The following is a 26,107-nucleotide window of genomic DNA, read 5'->3' as shown; positions in this document are numbered from 1 at the left end:
GATAGTCCCGTACCAACGGTGGGGCTAAGGCCCTCCCCCCCCCCCCCCTTAGACCCACCGTTGGTCCGGGGCTCAGCAAAAATTTACAAGTGTAAAAAGCCCTTAAGTGTGTGCTTGAATCTAAAAGAAGACACATGTTTTCCTTGAAAAGCTTGTCACTTAATGTCAGCACATTACTAGCAAGGGCAAAGGATAATTTTTGAACTTTTGAATTCCCTCCACACACAAAAGTCCCCTTTGGTATGAAACGTTGAAGAAATGCATGGGTATGTTTCAAGATCACACAACTAATCCATCGCAGTATAGAACAAAAAGTATTCTTGAAACTATATTGTATAATTTTCTCTGAATGCTCAACCCAGCTATAAACTTCCAGGTAAACCTTGGGATTCACACTGTCCACTTTCTCATGGAAAATTTCTGCAAGTTTTGTTGATAATGGATTATTCATATTTTGATATGCAAACCATAGGGGTTATACATCCTGTGGTATACCAGAGTGATTATTGGTGAGAGATGTACACACAATGTTTTGGCAAGTGAGGGCTGATACTTTCCGAGATCAGTTCAGTTGTGGGAGTTCCCCCCCCCCCTTTCGCATTAAGAACACTAAAAATTTTGACATATGTTTTGTTAGTTATTAACTACTGTGACCATCTTTTTCATATACCTTCCATGAATTTTCATGATGAAAAATCACTGTAAAAGTACAAGGCTCTTTGGAAAGCAGTTTTGTACAATTGAATAGGCCAACTCTGCTGGAAAAGTTACCGACAAGTAAATAAATGAATAAACAGACAGGCCATATCACTTGTGATTAGTAAGAAAGATTTATACAATTCTGTATGATATATATATTTCTCTTTTTGTTTCACACATTTATACAAGTGTAGGTAGGATGTACTTGTCTTATGACCAATCACACTTTGCAGTTGGTAGACACTGTTATTAAAATCAAGGTGGTTAGTTGGCTGCATGATAGGAATTTTTTTTTACTCTTGAAATTAGAAATTGAATATTTCACCTGCCCTTTGTCAGAATTTCAGCACAAATCAATTTCAAGCTGACTTTATTTTCCTACCAAGGAGCTTTACTGAAGCCTAGCCAGCAATCAAATACAATCCTTGTTCTCCCAGGCACACAGAAATTTGCATAAAAATGTATTGACAAGTGTATCTCTATTTACCAAAAATTGTACATAAAACATATATCTATCCATCTATCCATCTATCTATCTATCTACCTATTTATTTATTTATTCATTTATTTATTTATTTATTTATTTATTTATTTATTTATTTATTTATTTATTTATTTATTTATTTATTTATTTATTTATTTATTTATTTATTTATTTATTTATTTATCTATCTATCTATCTATCTATCTATCTATCTATCTACAACTGTATCTATCTATTTATCTGTCTATCTTTAACCACTGACATTATCAGTCTTGTGGAGATAACCCAAATTCTGGCGATGCAACATCAACAAAAAAGTGGATTTCTAGGGCACAACGTACCACAGTCATATTTTAGGAATTTTAGAGAATGTTGGCTATGTATGATTGGTTGCAAAATTGGTACACATATGCATATTGGCAAAAAAAGAGAAGAAAAAGCAGACAGGATTTTCCTATAGCAGTGCTGTAGTGTATATCAATAGTAGCTGTGCTACAGAAATGTACCTTGTCATCATAATTATTATCATTAATATCAATTTGTATATTTTCACGTCACGTGTCACTGCGAACGTCGATTATATCATTCAATAACGTCATTCATAGATAGCACTAAGTACATTACGCACAGTTGACTTTGTGATAGACCGATGGAATCTGGAACTGTGAAGGTAATGAGACAGCCGAGGAACGAACATTGCCCCTATTAGGTTGCTACAGATGATAACATTTATCACATTATAAAACGATGATATGGATCGTAATTGAATGATTGGCTGAGAGTTGTCACTGGTCCAGTCTTTTATTTTGCTCGCAGGCCAACCTTCACTTTTCATCGGGCATTAGTACACTAATGACCGGTACTAACGACCACTCCTCTGACCCCAGCAATATTGACTGTGTACATGGCAGATGCATTGCAATTGTTCGTGTGTTTGATTCAGTTAAAGTTTTTTATAGCAGGAGTGAACGCTTTCCAGCTTGGTAGAAATAAAGCAAGTGAGCATTTTAAATCAATTTGGTTTTGTCTTTTGAGTCTGAACATGTGTTTGTCCATGTCAGTCTTTAGCATCTGTTTCCCTCTTTTGTTTTCCTTTCCTGTGTTTAAATCCTGCCATGAAGGGGAAAATTTACCTAGATTCGCTGTGGTTTTTAGCATTTGCCCACTAATGATACATGACAGGCGGGGAGAACGAGAGAAAAATAACAAAAACTGGGGTATCTATGAGTGGCAAGCAGCGATATATGCAGTTTCACCTATGCCAAGGACATTTTGGTTTCCATCAGCCTCAACACAATTGTTTTTGCACGTCTATCTGTGCGTTCGTCCGCAAAACACCATGCCAAAATTCATTGCCGGTTATTAAATGAAATATTTCGGGGAAAGGTTGGAAAAAATGGGTTCGACTGAGTACATTCTTCCGATGATTCAGATGAAACCCTTTGGAAATCAGGATTCTATACATCGGGTGCATATTCATCATTGTGAACGGCTTAACTGGTCAGTTTGTGAATCACTCCAACAGCTGCTCTGACCGAAGCGGAAAATTTTCCATTCATTCCTCGCCAAGGAGCATTTGAAACTAGACGGAGGAGAACAATGTGCTTCGTATATCAAATTCTAAAGCTATCTAAAAAAAAAAAATTTTCTTTTACTATCATGTCACAGTATCTATGGCAAAAGTCAATTACAAGCAACAATATCATAACTGACATCATCAAAGTGTGCATAGCTTGAAAGATTGACAATGCTTTATGTTATACTTTTAAATCATGGACATAATATAATGGCAGGAAAGTGAATTCTACTGACCAATAATTGTGTGAACTCTAAACACAAATGCCCACGACTATAGGTTTTAAATGACAAATATATAAACTGTCAAGTCCAAGTTTAATACTGTAGAAATGGTCACTGGCTTGTCTTTGTTATTCACGATATCATATTTGTGGTTACTGCCAATGAACTTGTAGCGGTGATTTCTGAGTATGGTTTTCAGCTGAGAGACTGAGAACAGTTCAAGAAGAAAATTGCTGCAAAGCACAACAGATTTGATACTTACATTGATATTGCTTACGTAACATGATGGCGAGTTGAGACAGTTGTTGGGCATGAACACGAGCACGTAAGAATTCCTCCTTGAAATATCCTCTTAAGGCAAGCTCACTTCTGGTCCAAAATTTCGTCAAGAATATCCTTTAGTATTAGGTACACCAATGTCATAGACAGATTTTTTGCAGTCACACAGACTATCGCAACTGTAACCATGTATGGGAAGGGTGGGGTTGGGGTGAGGGTCAGATAACCCGAACAGTCACGGTCTCATGTAGTATCTTGGCAGTGATCACGTACACAAGAAGATGGGGAGAGGCTTCGACTTGATTGTTCCGGGGCGACGAGACAATTTGCGGAAGTAATGAGGCAATATGGAAGATTAGAGTCGCAGAAGGGCCCGTGGAGCGTTACACACATTGGCGGCAGGCTAATATCGAAGGCCGTGCGTCCACGGCGGCGATTTGCCAGATGATCGTGCACAAAACGGCGCGACGAGGGGGGTCGACGCAGACGAGCAAACTGGACACGTGTTGAGCCTCCACAGGAACTCGCCACTAAACTGTTCAGCATGTACCCAGCACTTCAGCATGGAAGCGAACAATTACACATTGTCCCGGATTAGACATTTCCCTCCTATTGATAACTGTCATGTACACACACACACACACACACACACACACACACACACACACACAGTGTCAATCTCTCCCTCTCTCTCCCTCTCCCCTATCTCTTGTCTTTCCAAGCCCCTCATTTGTTTAGTCTTTGGGGTTAGGCCGGTGACGCAATGGAACACGCGGAGGCAAAGCTACCCTGCCACTCTAGGGGCTGGCATGGGGACCTTCCTCACCGCAGGAATACCTCCTAGGTGAACAACAGGATGCGCACTTCCTATTCCTCCCAACGTTTTCTCTTGTTTTTGGTTATTTTGATGTTTACCGTCAACTTTTTTCTTCTAAAGGTGGAAGGGGTCAGGGAAAAAGATGTGGGGAATGAAACCAAGGTTAGAGGGCAGAAACTTTAAAAATTCATAAATTTTGAACAGATTGTCTGATTATCCTTGAACTTTTACTGATGTCTCCTACTGATATTGCTGCATTCACTCAATCCAAGTGTATATGAAGGTGAACTTCACCTTCAATCAGCTATCCACTGATGGAGTTGGTAAAGCTTTTGTAGAATGGTACACACATTCTGGTCACCAAATACACACACACACAAACACACACAGACACACACACACATACACACACACACTTACTTTAAAGGCATTATTTATCATTTGCAATTGAAACAAAAATCCAGCATTAGTGCTTCAAAATAGTTCTAAAATGTGAGTTAGGGATAGAAACAACCACTGTAAATATTTGAATCCGTATAATCTATGTAAGTGTCATTAAATACACAAAATGTGAACAATAGTTATAATAAAAATGTTTCACGACTAAACCGTGTACAGTTACGGTTTATTGAGAAAAACACTGATATCTCCTTATATGTTAGGCTTTATTGCAAGAATTTTATATGGTAGGATGTTTTGTGATACAACAGACCTATAATATGATATATGCATCAAATGTGATAGCTTGAACATTTTTGAAATCACTGCTCCCAAAGGTAAACTGGACCTTTAACATGATACCCAGAGCACAGCAGTCCAGACACTGATTAATAACAAAGTTACAATATCAATGTCTAAGCTCATGAAATGCTGCAAGTTTGATATAAGGAGAGATGAGCAGCACATATATCACTCACAAAATATATATTTTCTCATAAACGCTGCAGACTTACGTAGCATTTTCTTCCCCAATCTTGAATATCTTCATACACTGCAAGATTCGCCTCCGAGAAAGCTAGACGGAGAATCCCATCAAAATAACTTTCAGGTTTGTTTGTTTGTTTGTTTTTTCACTTTCCCTCTGCTGTTGTTGTGGTTGTAGGTTTCTACTAATAGCACACATATTGTGAAACTTTGGTACAAATTCTATTTACACAGACAGATGTTCAAAGCCACAAATGGCATGTTATCCAATGGTCTCATGTATTTATGAATAGCCCGAACTGTCAAAATTTCAGCTATGATAAGTTCCAATGCCTTCAGCTCGACATCAACACTAAATGCATTTAATTCTTGCCGGGCAAGAGGATAACACGTTATATATTTACTGTGGCTCATGAATATACCTCCTCAACCACTAAAGATAGATTATTCCAAGGCAAGCAAAGAACGCTTACAAAATGTCAACACTGAAATTTTTCCTTCAAGTAGCTCCGACTGGAGTTGGCTTGTGGTCCCGGGCATCCCAAGATGGGGATTGGAGTCATTCGGGCGGTTTCGGACTTTGACCGTTTGACGGCACAGACCAACCCACGGTCCCTCCCGACGTCCCAGCGTCATGATTCGTCATTCACTGTGAGAAACTGACCTACTGACACACTCTAGAGATAGATACGGATTGCGTGCTAATGGGTACAAGCAACCAACCACGTAGGCCCTACTTGATATACATTGTACCAACATGGTGTTAGATAATGAGGCACATTGAATGATACACTTTTAATAGTGCTTAATAAAAAGCTGTTTTAAAGGTACATCATTGTGGCAACCCTTCTTCCTCTAACAATTGGGGGGGGGGGAGGGCATAAATTTGCACTCATGAACATATGCATTACATAATTCACCATACATTTTTTTCCTTTCAGTTATTTTGCAAATTGACGATAGTCACAAAATTAACAAGCCAAAATATGACCTCCAGTAAATCAAATGTAAATCATTTTCAATTATTATATCGGAAATTGCTAATTTTGCTTTTTTGATAGAAGGGATTATACAGATTTCTTCATTTCATTGTTGTGGCTCTGGTTGGAAATTCAATGAATCACAAATTGTCTAACATGCCCAAATTCAACAAGTTCATGAAATTTCATTCAATGCGAAATATGAAGTGCATAACAGTACTTACAGTTGGTAAAGTCATGTGACTTTAACATTTCAGGACCCCTATATGGTCACAAAAACGAATAAAATATTTAGTCTCTGGCTTTAGGATTTATCAGGGTCCAATATCATCTCTAAAATGCTCTGCAACTGCTTATATCTATATACCTTCAAATGTATGTAAACAAAAAGCAACAACAACACACAATTCTTGCCACTTTTCCACCTTTTCTAGCAGTCACAACATGAAAAAACAAGAACAAAGCTACATCCTCATGGGACAACATCATGTGCTTTTGCTGTTGTTGTTTTGAAGTCATCCTAAAAAATACTCTGTGCATGTATCACAGGAATGGAATATTTAAAGGCAGACAAGCAGAAAATGGGAAGAGGGGATACTGATTTAATAATTAGATGTGAAAGGAAGTGGGAAGGGGGTGGGATCAAAGGTACATTGTACATACAGTATACAGGAAGGAAGTAGTCACATGATGGTACGAGTTGGGTGTCCACTGTGGCACGCGGCCACTTTTGTGAAGGCGATCATTCCCAAGATTCTGTGACTTATATACTGTGTCCGAATTAAACTTCCTGTCTCATATTGTTTTCAAAAGAAGAGCGGGGAGAATAATCCTAATGGTGAGGAATAGGCATTGAACCATCGAACGGGAACCATTTTCGTTTGAAACTTGAATCTTCCAGGTTGGGTAAAGACTGGCCACACAATAAAATCTGACCAGTGACCAGAAGAATACTTGCAGGTACATGTAGGCCAACATCAACTCACAAGTGAAGACCCATGGCAGAACTATTTATAATAGAATAAATATCTGTCTCCTTGTTGTTGTTGTTGCTGTTGTTGCTGTTGCTGTTGTTGTCGTTGTTGCTGCTGCTGCTGCTGCTACTAGTATATGACACGGCTATTCACAATTCATTTAATAGAAATTTGTGTCAATTTATTCAAACATAATATATGTAGATATTGACAGGATATCATAAGTTATATACTTATATACATCATCATACTACATAAAGTTTTCATTTATCTGTAGGTGTATCTACTACAAATACGAGCTGTGAATATTTTACAACCTTTAATGGCTGATATGACAGTTAAATGTCAGTTCCTTGAAAAGGTTAATGGCATAACAAACAATATCACACTCACATCCTATTCAGCATGGGACACAGCCACATACCATCATCAAAAGGGAATTACGAATATTAAAGGACAAGTTCACCTTCATAAACATAAGGATTGAGAGAATGTAGCAATATTAGTAGAACACATCATTGAAAGTTTGAGGAAAATCAGACAATCCGTTCAAAAGTTATGAATTTTTGAAGTTTTTGTGCAGTACCCGCTGGATGAGAAGACTACTGCAGTGTATGAATAACTTAGATGTCACATGCGTACAACAATATAAGGAAAATATAAAGAGAATTTCACAAAATTCCATCTTTTGAAAAAAGTACACATTCCCCTGACTCGTTACCGACAAATGTTATGGATAATATTATTCCCCCTGCCTTTAGAAAGAGGCAAGTCAAGTGCTCTATTATTATGCGAAAAAAAGTGAAAATATGTTGAATTTTCTTTTACATTTTCTTTATACTGTTGTACGCATATGACTCACAAGCTGTAGTAGTCTCCTCATCCAGCGGTTCCAACACAAAAATTTAAAAAATTCATAACTTTTGCATCGATTGTCCAATTTTCCTCAAACTTTCACTGATGTGTTCTTCTAATATTGTTGCATTTTCTCAATCCTTATGTTTATGAAGGTGAACTTGTCCTTCAAAGGAGAATTCCAAACCAGTTAAAAGTTAGAACGAAAAGAAAGGATAAATTTTACAAGCACAACAGTGAAAACTGTATCAAAATTGGAAATGGGGAAAGCTACAAAATTGTGAAATTTTGTTAAATTTCATGCACAAAAAAGATATAAATCTTGAATAGCCTACATGAATTTGCAAATACTGAACTGATGTCATAGCCTCACAATTTGCCACATACTTTGTACCCAAAAAAAAGCTCTTAAAATTTCCAGTTTTTTTTTTTTTAAACACAATTATTACCCAGTCTAAAATCCTATTCTGACTGATTGAAGATATACAGCAAAGAAATAACATTATGTTTTACACTTTTATAGCAGAAAAGTTAATTTACATTATCTTCTGTTTGGTCTTTTTTTTTTGTATGCAGTCAATTGAAAATTGTGAGGTGATAACATCATCACTGAAAATTGTGAGGTGTCGACATTATCAGCTCATTCATTTGCATATTCATATCAACTATTCAAGAACTTCTGGCAAAATTTGGTGAATCTTTTTAATTTTATAAAGTCCTTACTTTTAAACTGGTCTGGAATTCTCCAACTTTAAGAAGAAAATCATTTCTTTGTTGCTGTTTTTTTCCTTCAAAGAGGCACAAATTATACATAATGTGAGGACCATTAAAAAAACAACAAATGATTTGGCTGAATGAGTGCTGTAAAAATTTGATCAATGATAATATGAGGACCACTAGGAAAGTAGCAAATGATCTGACTGAATACGTGCTGTAAAAATCCTATGACATTAATTATTTGACTATAATGTATTGGTTGGTATTGCGATGTCTGAATACCGTCTGATTTATAATTAGACCTATATCCTTGCCCCCCCCTTTTTTTTCTTTTGTTCTCTGACACCATAATATCAAGAGACTGTTTCTCCTTTTCATTTTAATAGAGTTTGTTTGCAGGTGGAATCTGGGAATTCACCAATCTTTTGGTTTAGTAATTTCTCTTGCTTTTGAAAGCCACCATAGCACCCACTGAACTTTGATAGCAATGTTAGCTAGAAGCTGGGACTTCACAGCAATGAATGATTAACTCTTCTGTTCTGCTGAGTAGCAAACAAACGATGCAAACTGGAACGCCCCACCTGGCCTGCAGTAGGCCGGTAGAGAGAGCCGGTTTAGAATCCAGTTGAAGCTGGCTGAACATTTGCCCTCCCCCGGTTTGAGTTCATGGAAAACCATTGACATTAGATCTTGGTCATGGTGAACATAAGAAAGGGGGGGGGGGGGAGGCTGTATGTTTGCCTGTCTCGAGCCATGGGTGGGTGACGTAATACACGGTAGTGTTTCACAGGGCAAATTTCTATCAACTGTTCTCAGTTTCCATGTTGACGGATTGCATAATTTTCTAAGGTTTAAGGACATAATTTTCTTTCTCACTCTCTTCTGTGTATTTTTTTTCACAACAATTTTAGCTGCCAGAGTCAATTTCTTGTTGACAAAATATATAAAGTGCAGTTTTATTTACTTTACTCACAAAGCATACTTTGCATTCCTACGTACCAAAGAACAACATATGCCTCCCTTGCAAGTGAGCATCTCCTCAAGCCGCAATTGTTCATTAAAAAGTGGTATAAACATATTTTTCTGTAGTGTGTGATTTGTATCACAGCCATGATATTTATACAATTGTAGCAAACATTTCTTTTGATTTTTAAAACACATTTTGGTATTCAGTATCATCACGTAGGGCCTAAAGAGTGCATGGGAGGAATCAAGATATATATTTTCCCACACATGAGCTGATGACACGAGCTAACATTGCTTGAAGACTTCCACAGAAGTGGATTTCATTGATGTCGTAGCCTAATCATCTTACAAAAAAAAATTGAAAAACATCACTGACAATGGCTGCCGTCATTATAGGCATTATCAAAAGCTGCAGATAGGTTTTCATTTCACATTAATGTGCTAGTCATCTAGGATCATTTGGATATATTATGTGGCAGATGAGGAAGAAGAGACACTGTGCTTGGAATGGATGTTTACTCTCGAGAAAAGAAACACATGTGCCCTTTAAAGGGACTGTACAATACTGGTTGAGGTGAGGATTCAGGTTTATAACATTTTTGGGTGAGATAATGAGAAACCTCTCATGACATATGTAAAAGCATGTAAATTTCAAGAAGGATTCAACGTTTATTTGATGAAAATTGGTCTTGAAATGGCTGAGATATCCAGAAAAAAAGTGATTATAATAAAATTGACAGGCCACAACTTTTGTTAGGATCTCTTTGTTTTATGTTGTTTTTAGATATCTCAGTCATTTCAAAACCGATTTTAATCAAATAAACTTTTGATTCCCCTTAGAGTCGTATGCTCTTTAACATTTCATGGAGTGGTTTCCAAATATCTCACAAAACTTTACAAGCTGAAAACCTCACCTCAACCAGTACTGTACAGTCCCTTTAAAGCCTATCAACATCCTGGATGTCGATTGAGCCATCTGGTAAATAATGACATCATCTGTCTTGGCTAATGGGATGGGAGCATCCATGAATCATGCAACCTTCCAACTGATAAGGCACATTCTCCTCGCTACCTGCTGCCTTTTGGTCTGTTTCTGACTTGCGAGTCGTTTTTAAGAGCATTCAAAGCAGTTTAACTTCAATCCCTGGTCGAAATTTCATCGAAATCACACAACAAACGAGACGTCATTGAGGTTAATATTACTAAAAAGTAACAGTGTACCTCCATTGAATGGTCAGACTGACCATTTTGCACTATACTGTCATGTTTTCTTACTATGTCACTCTATAGGGCTTTTTACACTTGTAAATTTTTGCTTAGCCCCGGACTAACAGTGGGGCTAAGGGGGGGTCTTAGCCCCACCGTTGGTACGGGACTATCCTTAGCCCACTTTCTGTTTACACTCGTTTTTGCCACAGTGGGCTAGCCCCACCGATAGTACGGTACTATCTGGCCCTGCAAAATAGCAGGGGTTGGCACCGCAATTGCGGTGCCAAGCAAGTGAGTGTAAACAGAACGAAAAAATAATCCTGGGCTAAGCGACGGAGACGAAGTCCGACCCTCACTGACCAATCAGAAACGAGGTAATCAAGTGCTGCCGGTGCGTGCGTGTACATGTACAGTACACAGCGTAATTATGAATATTCATGTGGTTTGGAAAGTCCGGGGCTAAGAAATACGAGTGTAAAAAGGTCAGTTTTCTCCTTAGCCCCGGACAAGAGATAGTACGGGACTAATTGGCGAGTGTAAAAAGCTGAAAAAATTGGTACGGGACTAACGATAGTCCTGGGTCAGAGAAAGTCCGGGGTTAAGAAACACAAGTGTAAAAAGCCCTTATGTCACAGAAGGAAGCAATAAATTTCACACCATCAGGGATGATAAAGAACAGGCCTCCCCACCCCCCATCAAAAAAAAAAAAACCTACATTTTCTCACACTCTATATTATCTTGAACATTTAAACTGCATACAATTACACACACACACATATATGCATACTGTGAAGGGATACCACAGGTATTAACATTTAAGCCCCCTTTTTTACATTTTTATAAATATCTTAATAAAACATGCTGGAACACTGGGGGATTAAGATCAGAGTGAAGATTATTGTATTAAATTCATAGAATGATAAACTACTGTAGTATGCTGTTTAAGTTTTATCAACATCAGAAAACAAATTACTAACTAGTACGAGACTATGAAATTGTGTATTAAATCCTCGAAAGGTTTATGCCTTTATTAAAGTCTTAAATTGAACATATGATCTAGCCATCTATGGATCTATCTTATCTTACTTCATTTCGTTGTCATGCTGCATCAAATATTTTGTGACTCTCTATTTTCTCTATTTTGTGACTCTCTGTGACCCTCTACAGGGACATTGTCTGACATCACAAATTATTGATAATAATTCATTAAAGAAAATAATAATAGTGATAATAGTAGTAGTAGTAATAATAATAATAATGATAATTATAATAATAATAATAATGATAATGGTAATAATAATAATATTAACAATAATGATAATAATGATGATAATAATAATAATAATAATAATAATAATAATAATAATAATAATAATAACACTAATAACAATAATAATAACAACAGTGATACATACTCTATTTCTATTGCAGATGAGATTGGCTAATGTTGTTGAGCATCTGAAACCATATAGTCATAGAAATGAGAAAGGTAGAAATTCTTGCTTTAAAGGGCAACTGCATCATGTCATCATCATCGTCACCATTCAGAAAGCAGCGGGAGGAAGTTTCACGAACATTATTAACCATTCATCACCCAAACAGGAAGCTGTTTTTTTTTTTTTTTTTGTGCTGAAGGGTCTCCTTCGTTTCTTTGTAGACAAGGGAATCACCGTGATCACGGCATGGGCGATCACATGACAGAATCGGAAGGAAAGATGGGAAGGGTGGGGGCAGCGCACGACCGTCAAAACACTGACTCATTGAACAAGAATTTATGGTCTTAAAGTGAGAGCGATAATTCAGGGGGAAAAAAATGAATTTATAAATATGAGGAGCATCCCGAATTGAATGGAAATCAACTTTGAAAAAAAAAAAAAACATTTTGTGTAGAGCAACAGTGAGATGGGGGCAAACATTCACGCAATATATGATACTGAATTTAAAGAGGAAATTCACCCCCCCAAAAATTAAATAAACTTCAAAAGAAAAAGAAAAATATTCCCTACAATATTTATATTTGGGGTGAATTTCATATTTAAGAGAAAACTCTATGGGTTCTACACAAACACACACATACGTATACATATATAGCCTATGATAGGCTTATACACTCAGACACACATACAAACAATGAGTATTCCGTGCAGATTCCTAAAAACTCTTTGCTAGCACCAGCAGTGGCTATCAAATTGGCTGAAAAAATAAATTAACCTTGCTGGAGCCAGTGCAATTAGTTTTATTAAACAAGGAATTTCCCCTCTCTCATTCACTGCCCCCCCCCCCCCTTTAACTTCTTCCTTCCAGTCCCATAAGCCAGCAGACACCAAGGAGGTACTAGGCGAGCTCGCCTAGTACCTCCTTGCAGACACTACGGCCCATTCACACTGCCAGCAAAACATTGCGGCATCAAAAGATTGCAACACTCGGATGACAATCTATCAGGCAACTGTGTACCAACATGCCACCCAAAACATGGCCAGAAATATTGCAGAGCGGGGAGCATGGTTTCGATAACTTCGCATGAAGCGTGTGTGACATTTTACAATAGGGATGGTGCAGAAAATCTATGATACTGGCCGTGTGACTTCAGATTTTATTCACCCTGCAGGCAAATGGGAAACATGCTGAGAGCCAGCATGGTTATTGTTTTCAATCGCATGCAGCAGGACCCAGCCAATCACAATTCCATGTTAAAGATAATAAAAAGTTTTGGTACCTCAAAAGCTTCCCTGAATTTCCGTTTGTGTTTCAGGTTAAAGTACGTTGTCTGTGAGAATTACTCGCCCCAAAGTGCTCTCATGTCTTAGTAATCATGCAATAATGGTTTCGTACAAGAGCCGACGCTGTCCAGCGTCGATAAATATTGTACGAAACCACTGACTGCGACCAGCAGCGTGCAGCCCATTTGTACGCATAGCTAACTGCGACCAGCAGCCCCATACGCATAGCGTAATGGGGCTTCGCATTGTAGCATTCAGGATCATGACAGAACTACTATCGCGGGTAAATGTCAACTTAAAATCCAAAAATTTCTTCGATTTGAAGACTTTCCAATTAAGTTGAAGTACTGAAAACACGCTTCGAACAACGTTTGGTTCTGCCAATAGTCCCTTTCTGTTCGAATTGATGACTGAATGTGACTCGGTCGAGAGGACCTTGGGAGAGCTACATACACTGGATACCATGGCAGGCGCATGCGCACACAAACATCTTATCCGTTCATGGATTTGAAATTTGTGTGTATGTGATGTGTTCGCATGCACTGGCTGTAGTATTCAGTGTACTGTATGTAGCTCTCCTAAGGTCCTGTCGACCGAGTCACATTCAGTCATCAATTCGAACAGAAAGGGACTATAGGCAGAACCAAACGTTGCCCGAAGCCTGTTTTCAATACTTCAAGTTAATTGGTAAGTCTTCAAATTGAAGAATTTATAGGATTTTAAGTTGACATTTACCCTGCGATACTAAATCTGTCATGATCCTGAATGCTACAATGCGAAGCCCGATTACGCTATGCGTATGGGACTGCTGGTCGCTATGCGTATGGGGCTGCTGATCGCAGTTAATTGCATGATTACTATTAAAGACATGAGAGCACTTTGGGGCGAGTAAGTCTCACAGTGTTAGTTATATGAAAGGTACTTTAACCTGAAACATAAACTAAGACAAGGAAATTCAAGGACACTTTTGAGGTACCACAACTTTTTATTATCTTTAAAATTTGTCACAATTCTAACCAAGCCATTTTGTTACTTTTTTATTTTCTTATTTTATCTTACTTTTAGGTATTTTTATCTTTTATTTTTGGCAGTGTGAATGGAACTAGCTCAAACATCACAATTTTTTAAAGTTCAAATAGTTTGGAGTGAAAATGGACCCAGTAGTTGCGGGTCAGGGGAGTTACATAATCCTCCAGAAATTCAAAGTTTATTTGATGAAAATTGGTTTTTGAAATAGCAGAGATATCCAAAAACAAAGAGGTAGGCCTACTAATAAAAGGTTGGACCCACCTTTTATGAGGACCACTTTGTTTTACTTTGTTTTTGGATATCTCAGCCAGATGTTTCAAAACCGATTTTCATCAAATATGCTTTGAATTCCTCTTAAAATTGTATGCTCTTTAACATTTCATTAAGCGGTTTCTGAGTACATAGTATCTTGCAAAAAGTTAAGATTTAAATCCTCTGTCTACACTAAAACTATACTATCCCTAATTGTAATGATGAAGATCCCGCATGACAAAAGCATTCTGTTCAAATGTGACGATATTCCATGTTCAACAGTCACATTCAGAGTCAATCGGCAGTGCCAGCTACAATTTCCCTTGCTCCTTGGCTGTTGCCGTCTTCAAAGTCGGATAAATGAGGCACTGATGGATTTCACAAGAAGTTCACAAAAACTTAATTACAACTTTTTGTGTCCAGCCTGTCGTCATTGCACACGGACATTTATTGATGACATTACAGCCCTTGGTCCCACCGCAGGCTGGGGAGGGGGGGGGGGGGGGAAGGGGGTGATTCCAATCCCCTATTACCCTAATATGGGCCAAACTTTTCCCCCTCTGACTGACTGATTGGGGGAGACAGACCAAGGGTTCACTATGGAAAATATTTGTTGAAAAGAGGATATAGATGGTTTCTCCACATTAGGCAAACTGCCGTCAATTTTTGCTGGTGCATATGATACAGCTCTATTTTGGATAATCTCATATATTGTACTCTATATGGACGTGAAAAAACACACTTAAGACATTTATCGTGTCGCCATTCATCAGAAGGATTACCGGGTATGCAAGCCGTATGTCATTGCATTCAGATATGAATAAATGCTGCAATGGAAATAGTTCTCAAATCATTGTTATGATATACAACGTACATTCATATGAAGCATCAATAAAAGAACATTCTGACACACAATAGAACGTTCTATATCCACGCGTTGTCTTAATCCATAATAGAGTTCTCCAGTCTGTAAGGGGTGTAACATTCATTCCATACAAGCATAAACACACACAAACACACATACACATTTGTAACACACATACACATTTGTGACACACATACACATTTGTGACACACATACACATTTGTGACACACATTAACATACAGATTAAGGCAAATGCTCTCACAGCACTTCACATCAAATCCTTCATTATCTGTAAGGAAAATGTCATACAGTGTATAAAAGTATGAATATATCTATGGATGAAAGACTACAACTCAATCGTGATGCGCCATCACGAAAGCCATATTGGGGAAATCATTTCTTGGTTTTTGACAAATATGAAGTCCCAGATGCTAAGCTTTAATTTGTACTACTTCATAACAAGGGAATTTTTTTAAACTAATTAAAATGAGAAAACTGTTAACGTTATATTGCCAAAGTCATCTTTAGATGCACTCTTTTTTGTTTTGTGATCTCTGACTTTATATGGGTGACGTGCAGAGGCACAAGTGATCAAGTTGCATTTTTCTAAGAAATTCAGCAAGATACAAACAAAACACTACAGCAGCTTCTTGAATTACAGAAAACACATGGGGCTGAACAGTTTGAAATGTCACCAAATATTTGGCCGGTGGACAAAAAAACAACAACTACTCAGCTACATTGTACAATAGGGTATTTCTTTCCTCCTATACTTGGTAAAGCTGCGACTGTTGACATCGGTAAAATTCAATAAACTCTTGTGAATCACGGAGGAAGAAATGGCAACAATAGCAACATCACACCAGAGACACCCCCAGATGCTGTTCCCATCTGAGAAGTCAAAGGATAATTGGTAAGGCGTCTCAGCATCAACACGCCCTTAAATATACACCATAGCCACACTCCAATGTGAATGATTTTTGCAGGGATAGTGATTTTCGCACCTGATCAAAACTGATTCGCTAAGCCAGTTGGATCGTTCAAATGAAAATCGGCACTTTAGAAGTCTGTCTCCTGACTGCTTGTATCATTTCTTCAAGTTTATGCCATGATGTTGGCATTTGCCTGTTCAAATCCCACCTCCCTCCTCCTCGCACCCCCACCCCTCCCCCCCCCTCCCCCAAGAAAATAAACCACAACGATCTCTCTCCGTGCATTATAAATGGTATTGACATATTTGACAGTATGTGTTGGTTGCGAGCTACCAGGCTTACAAGTACAAACGGAAGTTCATTATGAAATTAAGCCAGGCATGGATTAGGGCTAATTAGGACTGACAGTATGTATTCTGGACATGCACTCATAAAGACACACACACATACACACACACACACACACACACACACAAACACACACATATGTGCACGCAAGCATGCACACAGAATAAAAACAGAAGACATAAAAAACCCACGTTGCACCAAAAATCTGAAAATCAATACAAAACTGACACTGATTTTTTTTTTTTTTAATGAAGCTCTCTTTAAAGACATCCTCATTATTTTTAACCCGTTGAGGACGAGTCCCGAGTATACTCGGGCAGGTGTCTATGGGAAATGCGTGTTGTAGTGAAATCAAACCGTCCTCAATGGGTTAAGAAAGCAGAGCATTATACTTTTTGTCAATTAATTGTGTGCATAAAGATCAACAATAAGCATTGTTTACACTGCCAGGGAGTAAAATTAACACAATGCTCTGCACTCATTCTCGGTGGCTACAAAAACTCCATACCATGTGCTAGAAAGGAATCTACAGTGGCAAGATTTTGCACTTAATGAATATCTTGTATCTAAATATACAGTATGCTCCGTCCACTGATGATTCTCCAAAAAAAAAAAATCCTTGATACCCACCACTATAAAAATGTATCATTATTAGAAAAATCAGCCAAGCAAAGACCTACACGTACTTCCAAGTATGAAAGCGATAGTTAGCATTGCAAAACGGCGTATGTCTCCCGGCTCTGAGAAATGATGCAAGGATATGATAGAAAGTAATGTACAATGCACTTACAAGTCAAAGTCATTTTTCACTGTGACAATCTTGCATTTTATATAATACCCTATTTTACGCTAGTCCCTCAGGGATCACCCAGCGAGATTCAACGGGGAATCAAACGGGGAATCAAACGGGGAACACCCACGAAAAAATTTCTTTCACACTAGAATGCCCTCCTGGTTGAATTTCTCGCATCCGCTCTCCTGCACTGCAAGTACAACTGTTATGGCTCATGCGCATAACGGCCTGCATGACATTGTTGGTATGCTTACCTTCACTTGTCGACAGAGAGTGATACCTACAATGCCTTTCATGTACTACAGCACCACCCAGAAGGTTCGTGGGAGACACTCAGGTCTAATACCAGGGATGGCTCAACGGTAAGATTTCTGAAAAGTCACCCCGCATTTTACCCGGAAGCTTTTCATACCCGCAATGCCTTTCATGCTATGTCCACATCACCCTTAAGTTGCCACGAGATCTTCGATGAAATTTGTTATTAGCAAGGGCTATAATGGTTACTTTTTGTTTTGTTTTGTTTTTTAAATCATATTTTTTGTTCGGCCAGCATGGAGGGACCTGTAGAGGCACACTTTTGAAATGACTTACGCTTGGTGAAGTGCGGCTCGGCATCCACGACCCAAATTATCTGGCCCTTGTGGGTTCCGCTGACACCGCGGTTCTTGCAGCTGAGGTAGTTGGACGGGTTCGTCTCGCCTGAAAGAAACCAGCAAAGGTGAGATAGTGACAATATTTATGAATAAAGTGGAACAAAAGACACACTTGAGGTTCATGGCCTTTACCATTATCACTACTTTTGTCGTCATTACTATAATGATTATCATTTATAACCATTATCATCATTCCATATCTTTCTCTCTTTAATCCTCAAAATTGTGAGGGGGGGGGGGGTTAAACAGAACACATGGTTCTCTATCAGAATCTGTTTACACAGAAAAGACCTTCAAGTTGACCTTACTGAATAGAAAAAGATTGAATACACAGAACATCACAAGCTTCATGAAAATCAGCCATACGTTTGAAAATTCAAGTTTTACAAGATTTACAATAGGCGTTTTCACATCAGCCCGATAAAAATCCAAGCTCGAGATATTTTTTATTTTCCCAAGTCAGAAAATAGCGCGCTATTTCGAAACATCGGGCTGATGTGAAAACGCCTAATGAGGCAAACACCAGCAGGACCCAGCTATGCAAACAGACAAAGTGGTGATATCACCCCCTTAAAAAGCCAAAACGTACATATATGTAGTTCTCATATGCCTGCAGAACTGTCAACTTCTGCTCCAAAATGTACACATATATGCATATAAAGAAATTAGTGAAATAACATGGTAACAACACTATTTCAGTTATACGTAACAACAAAAAATTTGCAATATTAGCCAAAAAGGTTCGCTGGAAGTCCACAATATCAGAGCTTCCCTGATGGTGGTTGCTGCGTAATTTTTCATAATCGTAATACCAATAATTGACAAATCAGGCCACAGCGATCTTTTACGCTTGTATAGTAAATTGCATGCAGCTTTTTGAAAAATACGACTGCAAGGGCAAGATCAATCATACAGTCCCACATTGGTACACAGGGAGGGCTTTTCTGTGTTGTGATAAATTAAAAAGAGAATTATTCCTCACTTTTGATCTCAAAATCCTCCAAGACAACTCATCATCCTGGCAAATCGCATCAGCCAGTGAGCTTCTCAGAAGACCCTTTTGATGTATTGTAAGCAAATTCCAAATGGTGGAAGATGAATTTTGAGCCCTTATGAGAATTAAGTTTTAGCTTTGAATCTGTCCCCATTGGTCTATCTATGTGCAAATTATTTTAAAAATCACACTTTTAGTTGATAGCTGGACAACTAGTTAAAAGATCTCCCGCCTCAAAAGTTATCAATTAATATGTGGTATGGCAAGATGTGGTTTGAGTGAGTGCTAGTGAGGCTTCCATAAGCCAAAATTTTGACAAGTGACGCTGATAAGCCAAAATTCCATCAACTGCCAATTAATCTTTCATGGATTAAAAAAAAATACATCTTGCACGGTTGTTTATAATGTTTTGATATCTCTTCAAAGTCTTATTTTGACTTTTAAATAGTCAAAAAAGGGTTAAGTACAAATGAGAATTGGCAGCAGTATCCAGGACAAAATGTTGCCAATTTCACAAGAAGAAAAAAAAAATCCTGCAATAAGCGACAGTAAATTTTGACTCTGGGAATGCTTAGTTTCGCACTGTGAATTACAAAGCCAAAGTCTTGACTCTGAGCTACATGAGACGGCTTCTAGTATACGGGAATTCTTTCTTTGACTCATTATATTTCCTTCCTGCCATTCAACGTCTTTTCTTTGACAGATATTTTTCTCCTTCCCCCCCCCCCCTCCCCAACCCTCCTCTTGATCATCCCAAACCGTCCACACACAAGGTACCTTCTACAACAAGAGACGCAGGGGTGAGGAGCTGTCATGACAAAATTACGGCAGACAACTCAAATCCCCCTCAAGCCACTGCCCGACTACCACACTACTCTACTGCACACGCACAGCATCTGTGTTTTGCCATGTGCATGAGATCTCAATGAGCCCTTCAGAAGTACTTTACATTGTGATATCATTGACTATGACTTGTATGAAGCATTTTAGTTGCCACAACTGTATTGGGGTATAAACCATTGTTTGCTTCATTATTTTCTTCTTTTTTTTTCTTTTGCAAGCTTTCTCACTTTGGTAAGCATTGTTACATACAGCAATACGCTGATATTCAGGTTACCATGACGACAGTTTCAAAGTAGCTGCCCTCTGTCATAAATGTTTTTATTTCACAATTTTTAATTTTTGGCAATGAAATACTTCTGTTAGCATTGGATCATACTGACTTACCTTCCAACACTCTCATCGTTTTCTATAACTATTTCACAATTCATATTTGGCAATGAAATACTTCTGTTAATAACATTGGATCATGTTGACTTTAACTTCCAATGCTCTATTGTTTTCTATCTTTATTTGATTTGTACTTTCAATTCAGGTCTTAGAGAATTTTCAAAATGAAATATATAATTGTGAGGATTGACCTGTATCTGTCTTTAAACCAATATTATTTTCTGAACAAGCAAAAAAAAAAAAATGTGAGTTGTTACATTGAACTGATGCTCTACAATTACATTAATTGTTCTGCTTAGCACAAGGTTCATTTAAAAGGTCTAAAAAAACTATGTCTTCTTATGAGTTGAAATTTGAAATGACTAGTATAGGAGATAAGAGAAAAAAAAATCTTTAAATTCAATGAAAAGGACAGGTTGATGACAAGGAAGATTTTGCAGAGCTGAAAACCACCTACAAAGAAGGTGGAATATTTAGGGGTGCAGAACTTTTCATTTAGGGGTGCACACTTTTCATGATATGTATGAGATGTGATAACAGTGAGAGGGCAAAATGCCTCTGAATATTTGCTCACTGTATTTTGGCTGTGAAAACTTACAGCAGTATACTAGTAGTGGATAAACAGCCAGTGGAAGGAAAAATGTGTGATGACTTTGTATTATTTCACCGACCTGGAAATACAAACTGCAAGAAAATGTTACACATTTACAGCAGGTACTTATCTCACATATTTATTGTTGTAGTTCATATCACACTATAGCTTATCACGTACAATGTAATATAAAGCTTAATACCCATAATTTCTGATGATGTTTATATCCAATCCTTTAGCATATGAAAAAAAAAAACATACCATATTAAACAAATATTGTGCTAATGCATTTACAGATGTACTATTAGAGTAAAGGTAGATCCATCCCGATTTACAGGAGTGAGATCTATAATAGGGATCTTTGATACTTCAATGAGTGACAGAGCCCTCTTGTGGTGGATATGAGAGACAAGCTTGTCTTCTAAGAGCTTACTGTCAAACCAGAAAACATTTGCAGCATGAAACTTTTGCTAATTGGAACCGACAGCCTTATTTTTGTGGCATGAAACTTTTGTGTAAATTACCACTGGTATTCAGATCATTGTGTTGACAAAACTTTGGTGTGAATTTTACTTTTGCAAATCTTGGCTCCTTCTGATATTTTCATGCATACGGAAATTTTCGGGTTTACAGTACCTACCCAAACATCAGAAGACAACTGTCAAAAAAGGTTGTTTCCTTTTTAAACAATCCCTGATTATTCTGTCCCATAATTCTTTTTCTCAAGTCTTTCAAGCATAGTATGTTTACCTGATTTGTTCCCACATACAATTTGCTTTCCACATCCAAATGCCTGTCAGCAGCATTCAACTGACTTTTTATTTCAATATCTCCATAATGTTTTGTCTTTCTTTCTTTATCAAATTCCACCAATAACAGCTGAAGGATGTAACAGTAAATGAGCGACCTTTATTATTGAAAAGGATGAAGAGCAAATCCTGTGCCAAATACATAATTTCCGACTGCAGTATTACCAGCCATAGTTAAGGGTTCCTTCCTGTCAAGGAAAAAAAAATATGGGGTGGGGGAGAATGTTCTGGCTACTAAACACTGTTGACATGAATGATACACAGCAAGTGCATGAGTGGTATGCATGTACCAATTTGACTAGATATCTCTTTATAGCCCGCTTTCAAACATACTGAGAGTAATTTGAAACACAATTGTAATGATACATCACTAGAATCAGGTTCCAAATTAAGCATCCTTGCCGTGTGAATGCAAACTGGAATCACGGAGGGTGATTTGAATCGTAATTCCAGTCGTGTTTCGAATGATGGTCTGGAGGTGTTTTCCAATAACATTTTGCCGGAACTATGGAGCAAAACAGTCATATGAACGGATTGACCTGCAATTAGGCGGAGCTGCGGTGACCTTGCAAACCACTTCCGCTTAAAAGACCATGCTCCTCAAATGCTCGCACGGCAGTCAAAGCACGTTTTTCTAAGGCTCAAGAGTGATTGATGGGAATTCGGAAAGAAGCCATATCTCCCCTCCTTGCTCCGAAATTGAAAACCGCAGAATCCGTGAAGCCTTCCTCAGTCGTGTGAATGAACGATGAGTCAAATCGTAATTGCAATCGTGTTTGTAATTCGGCATTACAGTTTCTCGATAGGTGTGAAAACTAACATAAAGTCATGCAGAAATAAGAAGATATTACTGGGATAGTTGTTTGCTTGCATCAATGCAGGAGAAAATTTTGTATTGGTGTCCTAAGATACCAATGTACAAAATTAGGTAGAAAATTTGGCTAACCATCCATTTAAGTTTGAAATATATTAAAATTTTCGTATTTTTTACAATTATAGTATTTTTCAATAAGAAAATTTGTGTTTGGCATAGAATATGAAAATCATATATGAAATTTATCGAAACGATATTTTGTTAGTTAATATTTTCAACATATCCTCTTCAAAATGAGGTATAAAAAAATGACATTTCTGAAAACACTAGAAGTATAATATCTTTAAATGATTTCCAAAATATTTGTGTGGCCAAAAAACTAGAAATGCTAAAAATACCCTCAGCAGTTTATTTTTTATACCATAAACATCATGACCGTGCCTCTCAATACTATATTGACATCACACACTGAGAGGGAGTGCTGCAGCACTACTGTACAGTGGAGGTTCTATGGAACCAGCTGTTATTGTTCCTTCATGTTGTATTGTGGACACAAGAGGGCAGCAGTGCACTCCACACAACACACAGGATTAATCTCCCTCCTGCATTTGTCAAGACTGGACCTTATCATGGTGGCTGTGCAATGTAAGATCCACACTGATGCTAAAATATGAATTATATGCACATGATATATTGAACATGCTGTGATGAGTCTACTACATGAAATATTTTGTTGCTACAAAATGAGCCAGTCCATCTGTTAGGGGCAAAAACTACCCCCCACCTTCCGTATTCTACAAAACAGATTCAGGTTTGCTTTTGTTTTTTCTTCTTCTAAGTTCTTTCTTTTTTAACAAATGAATCCACACAGAACCAGAATCTTGTTCTGGATCAATGGTGCTATGACTTCTGCATAAATCTTTTATGATACGAATTTGATTTAAAAAAGTTACTGTCTGTTTGGAAATCAAAGTGCAGAAGGCTGTCCAAGGACAACATCAATGTAAACTAAACTGCAGACACAAGAATGAGACAAAACACTGTTTCTGAGATCATCTTTTTTTAAATATTGGATCATTAAAAGGGAAGTGTGATGCACATCTAATTTGAATATAATTCTGGCCCCACAGACCAAAAACATCTGTGTTCTACATTATGTCATGGTGAACCAATATTAAAATTTTAAAGAAATATGAAGAAAATTCACACCTGGTTGAATTTATCTAAAAAAGCAGAAGGGAAGAGCAATCATTCCATTTCCTGGAGAGAAGGTATGCACACTATAGCACTCTGTGAAACAATGGTATAACCAAGCCACTAAGCATTCGCTATAGACCTAGCAAATTGATGAAAAATGCAGACAGACGGATAAAATTGTTGTTGTTGTTGTTGTATCACATGATGTACTGTAAACCTATCCCATCTGTAGGCACAACACTGTATAGGCCATATTTTTAGCGAGTCTAATTTTTCGCGAATCGGGACTTACCGACAAGTTTGCAGGTGGTTTAATTTACGATTGTGGAATACAGAACTGAACAGAGAAAAGTATGCGTGCACGTCACATTCATGTTGGGATTTTTTTATTTCACAATAGGCATTAACTCACCAAATTCACGAAAATAAAAACCTCGTGAAATATTCGGCGCATCCAGTACGAGTTGGTAAATGAATTGCCAGGGTCAGGCGATAATACAGGGGTCTTCATCATTTGTCCCCCTCTCCACCAGGTGTTTGTGGGATGGACCCCTCCCGAGAGGTCTGCACCACACCAACCTCAGCATTCACAGAAAGATCAGGTGAGAAATCATGAAAAACCTATTAAAACCCATAAAAACAAGAGAGAGATCTGCCTGTAGGGACACTCCATGGTCTCTCAGCAGTCTTGCCTCGGTGGAAAGGGTGTGTAAAACACACAGGGATGCCAGTTTCAATGAAAGAGAGGGCCTGAAATCATCTACCTTTAAGCTCATTTGTACACAAAGGGGCCTGAACTTTGATACTATGTACCAGGGCCTGAATTCAGGCTTTTGCCTCAAAACTGGCATCTCTGAACACAGGATTGGGGATTAGCGACTTACTGTCAGGCATAGCCTATAATCTAGGTGGAGGATGCAGCTACAGCATGGTATGAACTGTCACACTAAAACGGCTGATGCAACGAGACTATCCTCTTTGCTATTAGCGATACACCTGATGCAGCGAGACTACCAACAATGGATGCGCACAGAGCCCATATCCACTGGTAGTCATTGTTTTCTTATTATTGACTTTGAATCTGTGGCAGTTTTCGTACAAACACAGCCACAGATTCAAAATCGATAATAAGAAAACAGCAACTAAAGCAAAACGGGTGGATATAGGTGGTAGATGTTTCCACTGTTCGTAGTCTCACCGCATCAGAAGTACCGCTTAGCAAAGACAATAGTCTCCCTCCATCAGACACTTAGCGTAACAGCAAAGACAAGAGCTGCATCCTCCACCTAGATTATAGGCTACTCAGGCATTGCTCAGCTAGTCTCAGAGCATCTATTGATTGTATAAAGAGAAGACATGCTACCCACTGACATAGCCTGCTACCACCGGGAAAACTGTGATCGGTAAAACCAGATACATTTGTGGCATGAAAATTTTGTGAATTGGAGTTGATGGCATTTTCGCTGCATAAAATGTTCGTGAATCGCCACTGGCATTCAATGTATTGTGTAGATAATAAATTTCTTGCACTATTAATTAGATACCCACCAATGTGATAAAGTCCAATCCAGTCCTGACATCCAACCGCCTCCCGAATGTCCCAGTACAGGATGACGCTGGCGCTGTCACCGTAGTCCCCGCCGAGCACCACCTCGTGCCGGCTGACCGTCAGGGTGGACTGGCCCGACCGCCGCTGGAGGTCCGGGTGCGCCAGGTTGGAGTCGCTGTTGGAGCGGTCGTGGACGGAGAGGCGGCGGATGCGGCGGATCGACGGGAAGGGCCCCATGGAGGCGCCCCTGCTGCCGCCGGTGAGCCCGATGCGCTCGGCGATGGAGCGGTTCGGAGAGCGCCCTCCCGTGGTATGCGAGATGCCCGCGTCGAGTGTTGTCATTTTGTTGCGGCCCCTTTCCCGCATCCTCTTCCCGAATCCTAAGCGTGCTCTGCCCTCAGGCCTTCTTGTGTTTTTTTTACGTCAAGCGATGCAGTGCCGTAGAAAAAGTCTCCACGAGCCGTTACGCCCCAGTCCTCCACGGGGTAATAGTTCTGCTGCTCCTCCTCTTGATATTTCCTGGTACTTCTTTGGTAGACAGTTTCCCTTGCTGCCGGCTCTCTATACAGCTGTAAATCTATACAGCCATTCTGTGAATAGATATAAAAAGAACATATCACAAAAT

The 26,107-nt window shown here is 38.5% G+C and overlaps 1 protein-coding gene across 1 annotated transcript in view; it reads right to left on the bottom strand.

Moving 5' to 3' along the window:
- The window catches only part of LOC139723316 (E3 ubiquitin-protein ligase HECW2-like), a 76,937-nt gene that overhangs the window by 6,141 nt on the left and 44,689 nt on the right, over positions 1–26,107 (bottom strand). The window contains exons 2-3 of the mRNA XM_071634577.1: positions 25,482–26,072; positions 18,236–18,343 (exon numbers count right to left, since the gene is read on the bottom strand). Coding sequence (XP_071490678.1) covers positions 18,236–18,343; positions 25,482–25,848 — 475 coding nt within the window. The 5' untranslated portion in view covers positions 25,849–26,072. The remainder of the gene's footprint in view (positions 1–18,235; positions 18,344–25,481; positions 26,073–26,107) is intronic.

This window comes from Diadema antillarum, unplaced genomic scaffold, assembly GCF_040938485.1.
Source record: "Diadema antillarum isolate AM-2024a unplaced genomic scaffold, OU_Dant_1.0 scf00000186, whole genome shotgun sequence".
In the NCBI taxonomy this organism is placed as follows: domain Eukaryota; kingdom Metazoa; phylum Echinodermata; class Echinoidea; order Diadematoida; family Diadematidae; genus Diadema; species Diadema antillarum.
The sequence above is the reverse complement of the archived record's forward strand: the minus strand, read 5'-3'. Positions and strand labels throughout refer to the sequence as shown.